At 35.0% G+C, this 9,452-nt stretch overlaps 2 protein-coding genes across 2 annotated transcripts in view; one reads left to right on the forward strand and one right to left on the reverse strand.

Moving 5' to 3' along the window:
* Nucleotides 1-1,820, forward strand: part of LOC106936973 (obscurin-like protein 1) — a gene marked incomplete at its 5' end in the record, with an annotated part of 17,524 nt that extends 15,704 nt beyond the window's left edge. Inside the window, one exon of the mRNA XM_015018239.1 lies at nucleotides 1,460-1,820. Coding sequence (XP_014873725.1) covers nucleotides 1,460-1,470 — 11 coding nt within the window. The remainder of the gene's footprint in view (nucleotides 1-1,459) is intronic.
* A 653-nt stretch (nucleotides 1,821-2,473) lies between these two features.
* LOC106936977 (uncharacterized) overlaps nucleotides 2,474-9,452 on the reverse strand; it is a 15,223-nt gene continuing 8,244 nt past the window's right edge. The window contains exons 3-6 of the mRNA XM_015018244.1: nucleotides 6,547-6,603; nucleotides 5,124-5,216; nucleotides 3,644-3,829; nucleotides 2,474-3,568 (exon numbers count right to left, since the gene is read on the reverse strand). Of these exons, the coding sequence (XP_014873730.1) occupies nucleotides 3,440-3,568; nucleotides 3,644-3,829; nucleotides 5,124-5,216; nucleotides 6,547-6,603 (465 nt within the window). The 3' untranslated portion in view covers nucleotides 2,474-3,439. The remainder of the gene's footprint in view (nucleotides 3,569-3,643; nucleotides 3,830-5,123; nucleotides 5,217-6,546; nucleotides 6,604-9,452) is intronic.

Consider the following 9,452-nt stretch of genomic DNA (forward strand, 5'->3'; position numbering starts at 1 on the left):
AAAAAAATTTTTTTTTGCTTGATTTTGTTATATGAATTATTTTCCTTGTGATCTTTAAAATAGAAAAAATTTAATTTAACTTTGTATTTTGGTCTGACGTGTTTTTAATCATCAAATGATTCTTTTTATTAGTTACTCAGGAACTCTTTTTTACTCTCGATTAATTTCTTGGATACTTTTCACACAAAACAAAATTCACCAGACGGCTTATTCACAGTTGATGAGTTTTATTTTGAAAGAAATTGATTTGGAAAATTTTATTACATGAATTATATGATTTAGATGAATTATTTTAATTTTGATTCTTAAAATACAAAATTTCTTATTTTGGTCAGTCTGATGATGTAATATTAAATGATTGATAATTTGATTAGTTCTTCGGTCACCTTTTTACCTACTTTTTACTTTTACTTGAGTAAAACCAAGTTAAAGTAGTTCTACTCATCATTTTTAATGAATAAAAGTTGGTAGAAAAATTAAATGCCTTCCTCTGCAATATTCAACCTCAACCACTAGGGGGCGGTAATAACAAAGCTTTGAGTTTCTTCTGTATCTCAATTTGGAAAAACGAAGAAGTTGTCAAAATGTCCAGAATTATCAGCTGAAAATGTGAACAAAAACGCAGAGAAGTGATCGGTGTGTGTGTCAGTGAAACGGTTTGGCACCCCAGGGTGCCACGTTCTGTAAATAATGTAAGGTGTTTATGATCCGACTCCATCAGTGGGTATGTAGGTCAGGCACCAACAAGCTGCTGGGAATAATTTTTAGTTTTATTATGATGCCTCAGATTAAACAGAGTTCAATCATCTGACCCAGATACTGAAGTTTAATCGCTCCGACGACCTGAACCACAGACACACTGAAGAGTTTATTAAATATTAATATTCAGTTCCCTACAAAAACTGACTCACGTTTACTAAACAGAAAACGGTTCCGCTTTGCTACTTGAGACAAAATAAAATCTAAAAACATTTCAATTTTCGTCAAAAATTAAATGTTTTAACTGATTTTCAAAGTTTTAAACTCATTTACAAAAATAAAAGCCTTTCAATTTACAAACTATCCATACAAGTCCTGCTGTCTTATGTCTATAAAGTCAAAGAAAACAACTTAAATTTTAAGTTTAAATTGAAAACATATTCTCTTAAATCACAATCAAGATTGACAAATTGCTGTGTAATCTGATTAAATTCATTATTTTCTATTCATTTTATTTCTTCTTCATGCTGTTGTATTTATTTTACCTCAGTTTGTCTGCAGGTTAAAATCTGTTAACTTTATTTCTGTACAACGTCCTTTGCCATATTTACCAATACATTGCTAATAATTAATAAAAATACATTTGAAAGAAATCAGGACAAAAAAACAGGATAGTAAAGATAAATTACTAATTTCTCTGTACTTTTGTTTTACAGCAGCTTTACTTTAAAAATGTAAAATTTCTGTTTTGTTTTCACAGGAAATCCCTGAAAGAAACTCCAAACCTGCAGTCGCCTGACGCTTCAATAATGTATAAATATTTTATTTAGTCTCTTTGAAAGCAGCTTAAACTACCTGACTGTCTCCAGAAACCTATTTTAATTCAAACTGTGTCTTCTGTTGTGTTGTAAATAATGTTGAAGTGATTTGACTGGACCTGGTCTGTTAAAGCTGTTACTGTCAATAAACAGCGAGATGATTCAGAAACTATTTACGGTTTGGATCAAGCGATCCTGTTCCGGTGTTTAAGTTTTAAAATCTACACACTGAATCCCTGAAAACAGAATTTGAAATAAAAAGAAATGTTTTTGTTAACCGCAGAAGGCAAATTAACATGGACAGCTATAGTCAAGCTAACAGCTACTGAACGCTAAGCTAACAGCTACTTAATGTAAAGCTAACAGCTACTCGGCATTAAGCTAACAGATTTTTGTTTTTGTAGGAATGGTGGAAGAGGAGCATCATTTTGAAGATAATTATATTCAAATATTGCTGTACAAAAACATAAAGCTTAAAATGGTTATAAGAGTCATGCTAATAACTCTGGATAGCCGCTAACGGCTATCCAGAGTCAAACTGAATGAAAACTGTAAACCAAAAACTGAAGAAATAAAGTTAGATGCAACTTTTTATCAATTTGGTGACACAGATTAGATGGATGATAACTTCCTGTATGGCTAACTGCTAATGTGGCTATGCTAAAGCTATAGTTCATATAGGAACATGGCCATTGGTTAGCTGTCAAAATGACAAAAACAGTGCAATAATGATGACATGAAAAGATATTCGTTATAGATTCCATTTTAAAAATGCCTTTTAAATTAATATATTAAAATTTAAAACATAAAATTTTCCTTTTCCAAACCCGTTTCTGTTCATTAGTATAACTAATTTGTCAGTTTTTTCACGTATATCAAAGCAATATGTCTCGTTTCCTAAATAATAGTAAAGCATTTTAACATGCCAGTTCTTTGACAGGATGTCGCATTTGTTCTTTAAACTAAAAACAGTACAATTAAACATTTACACAAACTGATTCTAGACAGTTACAGCTAATCATAAATCAGAAAACGTAACACCATCATCTTCTTTCATAAAATAGAGATTCAAGTGTGTTCAAACAGCGGCATGTGTGAAGTTGTCAGTATCTTACCTGCTGCAGACAGAAGTGGAGAATCGTTGAGAAATGAGAACCAAGCCAAAAGCTCTTCAGACTGAGCTAATAAAGCTAAACTGTCACCTTAAAGATTCATTTTTGTCACGATAATCGCTGAATTATTATTAAATAATCTTCTTTCCTGGGTTAAAGTAAAGTGGAGATTTAGTGGTGTGATTTTCTTAAGCACATGTATCGAACAGGCAATTTAAACAGGGTTTTAGCATAACGAGCATTATTTTTTATTTTGAAGCATTGCATATTTTGTGCATTTCTTTTCAAACATAAAACATTTTTGTCTCTATATACAAAAGTATTGATCAACATTTGTATTCAGATGTACTGAATGTTTAAGGTTATACTTCACGTTATTTTTAGTAAGGCGATTACGTCGACTTCTCGCTACGACGCCTTATTTTCTGTGTGATCGTGTTAATAATTCTGTTGTACAAATGCTACATTATACTGACATTAAAATGAGTAATGGTGGTTCATTTGTCCAGGACTATTTGTAGAAGACTGCGCAACTGTTCACACAATCTAGTTACAAAGGTCACAGCTGTCATGTAACACACACACACACACACTGCTCTCCAGTTATCTACAGAGGCTATGGTAAGTCCATGAAGCATTCCGATGATAACTGGTGGATTTATCCAACACGCTGTGAGATTATGAGATTAAATGCGCGTTGTTTTTTAAAGTGTGGTCCTTGTAGTGGGAAGCGCGATGGAGCCTGCGGCTCGCCAGCCTCCGTGGCCCCGAATCGACAGTCGCTGGTGACTCTCCGTACCCGAACATCGGTTAACTCGAAGTCTTCTTCTTCCTCAGAATGTCGTAGATGTCGTCCACTTTGCTGAGTCTCTCAAAGAAGGGGATGAGGTCGAGAAGCTCAGTGTCTGACATGTCGTCAAACCAGGACACGACGGGAACCTGGAGGTTTAAAACGGTGATTTTAGTGGGAAATAAAGTTCAGACTTTAGGCATTTAGTCACCGGAGCAGCGTACCGCGTTGTCTGGATGGAAGATGTAGGAAGCGGGGGAGTTGTCTATGATGATCACTCTGTTCAGGTCTCTGCCTAAGCGGCTCAGGTCTTTAACGTAGTTCCCTCTGTGGTATACGCACGCCTCCCGAAAGAGGCGACTCTGGAAGGCTCCGCCTTTATCCAACAGGTCGGACACAGGATCTGCATACTGGAGGAAACGAGACAGAAAAACACAGGAAATTATAGTTTAGCACACCAGAAACAGCGTTGATGTAATATTTGCTCATATCTGACCAGAATTTTTTATTCCAATGCTTACTTGTTCTTCCCAACAGCCGTGTCACCTGAATACTTTATACATAAAGTCATGTGCTGCTGAACAAGACTCACTTTTCTCCACATAAATCTTGGAGCTAAAGAGGATTAGCTGCTCTACGATAATGTAGATGCTAAAACGTTTTTCTGAGGACGCGGCTTGTGATGTCACTCTATAAGTCAATCTGTAGTTCATTTTCTCAATATTTCTGGTTCTAAAATGTGACTTCAAGCTAATGCTAGCTAAGGCCAACCATCCAAGCTAAGTGAGCAGATGTTGATCTAGTCAACTTTATGCTCACAAACATCCATGGTTGCACTGATTTGGGTGTTTACTTCCTGCTGATACTACAGTTTGCATTCATATTGATACATTTCCTCATATTTTTATCTCAAGGCACACATGTTCCTCCCAACAGCCGTGTCACCTGAATACTTTATACATAAAGCCACATACTGGTGTGAGAGTCTCACTTTTCTTCACATAATCAAGTCTGTGTTTTACTTCTTTGGAGTTTAGCTGCTGCATGTTAATGTAGATCCTAAAAAGGTTTGTCATGTCAGTCAAACTCTATAACTAAATATCTGGTTAGTTATTTGGCCCTAGAAACTCACATCAAGCTAATGCTACATGTTGGGAGGGAAGGTGATTGAAATACTGTCATTTTTTGACTCAGGCATAGAAAACAAATCATTTCCAGCTGAAGCCAAGTAGCTACTCTAATTAAGTGGGTTTTGTTTTAATGTCACATCAACAAATGACAAAAAGTAAAAACAGCTGGAAAATGACTTTATGCTCACAAACACCCATTGGCACTTAATTCCTGGTGAAAGACAGAAGATCTTTAGTGAAATAAACTCTGTACTTTTTCCTCTGGTCCAAAAAAGCAAACATATTTATGAATCAGTTCCCTGTCAAACAGCCTCTGTGCTGTGAACAGCAACAGTTCATCAATGCTGCAGAGCCGCCATTATTCTTACAAGAGTCTTTACCACTTCGTAATTCAATACTTATATCTTTATGGCTCAAAACTATGATAGTATTTAAACTAAGATTTTAAACTTTTCATTTTGAGCTAAACTGTAAAAGCAAAGATGAATTTAGGTGAAAGGTCGCACATAAATCCGTCCTCAGTGATGTTACAAGCCAGCATGACGATGACCTGAGAAGATTTAGGGAAGCAAACCTTGGATAAACTCGCGGTGAATAAAACGCACTCAAACATTTCTCCCATCCTCTGGAGGAACTCATCAACATGCGGCCTCTTCAGCACATGAACCTGATGGACACAGAAATACAAGAGTCACTGAAAATAAACTCAACTTTAGAAGGAAGCTAAAGTTGTAATTTTATAGAAATTGTGTTGTTCTTCTAAATGAATTTCCTTATATTTAACTGTAAGATGCTGGCAGCCATGTTTCTGAACCAAGTCATCCAGAATAGGCTTTCCCCACTTTTACAAGCCGATCCTGGAGTACTTGAAGCAGACCCAGGCCCAGAGGAGAGAGTACTTTAAAAAAATAACAAAAATCAGGCATAATCATTTTTCACAAATCAGTTCCTTTTCCAACTTATGAAATTTTAATAAAAACTGTAGGTGTGTGTTTGGTGAATTTTTGATCAAAACAAGATTTTTCTTCATTAAAGCTGCAGTATTTAATTTTTATAAAAATTATTCTGTTTTCATATTTGCTGAAACTGTCACCCTGTACAGAATGAGAGAATCTAGAAACAACCAATCAGAGAAAGGAGGAGGGTCTTACCGCTGTAAATCACCTGTGTGATGATTTCTTTCTGCTAGGCTGCAGCTAGAATGCTAATGCTAATTAGCATAGCCACAGATGATGGCAGATAAGCAGATTTCCTTTAACAGTAAGTCATCTCTCCACCATCAACACATTTAACAGCGAGTATATGAGCATAATTGACAGCGCTAAGACCTGCCTCCTGGCTCTGATTGGTTGTTTGATGCATTTCTTCAGTCGGCAGTAGCAGCTCTGAGAGATCGACGTTTTCACAGATTATCCATATCATATCAAACTGTCACAACATGGCGACAGTTTTAACAAAGATGTAAAAAATATATATATTTTAAAAGTGAAGTTAATCACAGTTAGCATCCAGAAAAAAATAAAAAGCATGCACTGAAGTCATTTTTCATCTCTCAAGTAAATGTAACTGGTTGCTACCCAAAACTTTCACAGGAATGAATTTTGTTGTTTTTTGGAAAGTAAAGCCTCAGTCAGCTAGAAGAGCTAATCGCAGCTAGCGGCTAGCAGCTAGCGGCTATAGCATGTCAGGCTGCAGGCTGATCTGGGGATAAGATGTGATACAGACTGAGATTGATGGCGGGTATTTCTGAGAAGCCTCGCAGGCTCTCCTTATTTTATCGGGCCTGAAATAGGAACCTGCAGCCGGGAGCCATCAATATAAAGAGCTTCAGCTCTGCCAGGAGCAGCAGCTTCAAAACCAGCGGGCAAAGCCACACTTTCACCCAATTATTTATGAAAAATAGGAGGTTTGCATTCAAATCGGAGCCAAATCAAAATCCATTTTAACTTTTTTAAACTCAAATTGCTTATCCATAATGAAATGATTTAAGTTCCTACCTGATGAACAATTCCTTCAATTTCCACTGGAATGATAAAGTCTGCATTGTTCAAAGGCTGTGGAGATAGAAAACAGACAAGAAACATATCAATTACAACTTTAAGCACTTTAAAAACCCATTCGAGTCTTGATATTCAATTAGTAAAACATCAGAGATACAAGGAGGCGAAGCTAAAAAAAAAATAAAATGATTTACTGGGTGAATTCTCAGCATCTGAATTATGCATCTCGGATGTTGAATCACTGGAAGAGGAGCTATATAAGGCGCGGGGCTCGAGTGGCGACGCTGTGATGTAAATTAATTAGTTTTCATATTGGATACCCTGTTAGAACAAGTTCTGCTTTAAATGATTCGGCAGCAAATTTTCCTAAAAAACATGAAAAACAGACATAAAACTAATTAATACTGAAAGCTACCAGTCTGAATTAATTAGAAATAAAGTAAAAAAAAAAAAGTAATAAAAAAATAAACTATGTAAGTGTAATAACATGGCACAAAAGTTTGTGCCATGTTGGCAAAATGTAAAAATATGAGCCAAATGAAATAGAAGCAAGTAAAAATTACATATTTTGTTCATTTTCTTTAGTAATTTTAAAATATCAGCAAGTATTTTCTTTCTGGCATCACATTTATTATTGTTGTTGAAAGATAAATTAGACATGCAGAAACATCCTGGAAGGTTCTGCAACGGTGAAAAGTGTCAACATTGGGTTATTAAAGACAATCTGCATAAAACCACGTTAATACTTCTCAACTCAGTTGATAAATTGTTTGTTTTCCAAATAAAGTTAATCATTGATGAAACTTGAAGATATATTTTATAAGTGCATCAGTCATAATTTCAGACATTATTTAGCCACACATCTAAAACGCCAAGCAATCAGTATGCTGAGGTGAGAGAATCTTCATCAGCGCTGACAGAGAGTGTGCACAGTGCAGCATCAGGTTATTATAACGACTTAATCAAACATGGAGGAACTCATGAATTTCAAAGCAGAGGCTCTCTGCACATTTTATACGTTGTATATAAGCTGTGGAGTTCCTTCCAGGGTTTTTCACATCGTTATGGACGCCACAGGATCAGATGCTTTTCTTTAAGTCATTGCCATTTTTAAAGTCAGAATAATGAGAATAAAAGTCATAATTTTGAGCTCCAATGTGATATTTCTGTTTTAAAGTCATAAATACAATAATAAAAGTAATAATTATGAGAACAAAAGTCATAAATGTGACTTTTAAAGGCAATTTTGACTTTTAAAGTCATAAATATGAGAAAAGTTAATTGAAAATAAAATACATTTCTGAATTTTATCATAAATTTTAATTTTAAAGTCAATTATGAGAATAAAAGTCAACTACAGTTTTTAAGTCATTTTTCTGTGTTCAAAGTCATATCTGAAAAATGAAAAGTCTTTCAAAAAGCATAACTTTGAGCCTTGTAAATATAACTTTCAAACTTAATTACTAATTCAAAACTCATAATTACGGCTTCCTATTGGACTGTTATTTCATGGCAGAAATGGTCTTCCATATGTAGAGTCCCTGAGTTTAATGACTACGACGTTCTCTTTTACGTCTTTTCATCTAAACTGATTTTCAGGATGGTAGAAATCCTGCCAACCGGAGACGCATCGACACGTGAGTCAGGTAGTCGTCATTTTAAACATGGCCGCCTCGATTCAGCTCACGCTTACCTAAAGAGCCTCTGGTTTCTGCAGACAGACATGCGAGCTCCTCTCCACCGGCTCCTTTTAGGAAGGAGCAGTGAAACAGAAAGTGATCTACCCGTCTCAGCGTTGGCAGCGCGAGCGAACCAAGAGCTGCACACCGGCACCTACTGAGCACAACTCATCACTTCCTCCGGTCATTTCACTGCAGTCAGTAAACATTAAAATGTTAGTTTTGTCTTATTTAAAATGTTATAAAATATTTGCACAGACTTATTTGTATTTTCTGTAGATAATTTTATAATTTTTTTACACACTGCAAAAACAAAAGTATTTTTGGTCCATTTTCTAGTGCAGATATCTTATGACACTTGATAAAATACAAAACTAACTTGCAAGATATGGGATCTTGATTTAATAACTTCTTACTATCGATTTGAAAACCATTGGCAGATCATTTAATTTAAAATTAGACATTTTATTTCCTATACAAGAAATAATCTGCCAGTGAAACAATTTTTTTAAAATTTATTTTAGTTTTGTAGCATTTCATTTTGTTTCAGTTGTATATAGGTACATTTTTAACAGTTTGTTACTTTAACTGATTTCATTCATTTCATTCATAAATTCATATTTTACGTTTGCGACTCTGGGGACAAATGTTAAGAACTTCTCTCTGAGCAGGGAGCAGTGATGTGTGATGAAGCCAATGCTGAGTTTTATTATCCGTTTTATATAAAACATGGAGTTAACAGAATAATCTTGTCTACACGTTCTGCACAGAAATATTCAGTGACAATCTGTAAGGTCAGTCTGTGACCAGAGGGACGGACACACGCGCCGCTTATTGCATAATTTACCATGTTAGCATTAGCTTCTTCCGCCCACTGCAGCCACTAAAAGAATCAAAACGTATAAAACATATCCATTTTAATTAAAGTAAAAACATGAGGCTGCTGGTAATCAATGGTATTTATGTGTAAAATGTGTCATTCAAATCCTAAAGACCAAACTATTTCTGGGAATTTTTGTTGTGAGAAATCAAAGAATCTGAACAGTTTTGCATATTTTTCATCTAGAAAGGTCAAAAATTAAATATGAAGAAAAAAATGAAATGAAAAAAAAAAGTATGAATAAAAATGTATTTGTTATGAAAGGCATCATAAGTTTTAAATGCAGTCATGTTAGTCTCCGTTTTTCTCTCTGGCAGCATTAACTTCTTCATCTTAAATGAAAC

The sequence above is a fragment of the Poecilia latipinna genome, unplaced genomic scaffold (genome assembly GCF_001443285.1).
Source record: "Poecilia latipinna isolate Pla-1442-1.1 unplaced genomic scaffold, P_latipinna-1.0 Scaffold2252, whole genome shotgun sequence".
Classification (NCBI taxonomy): domain Eukaryota; kingdom Metazoa; phylum Chordata; class Actinopteri; order Cyprinodontiformes; family Poeciliidae; genus Poecilia; species Poecilia latipinna.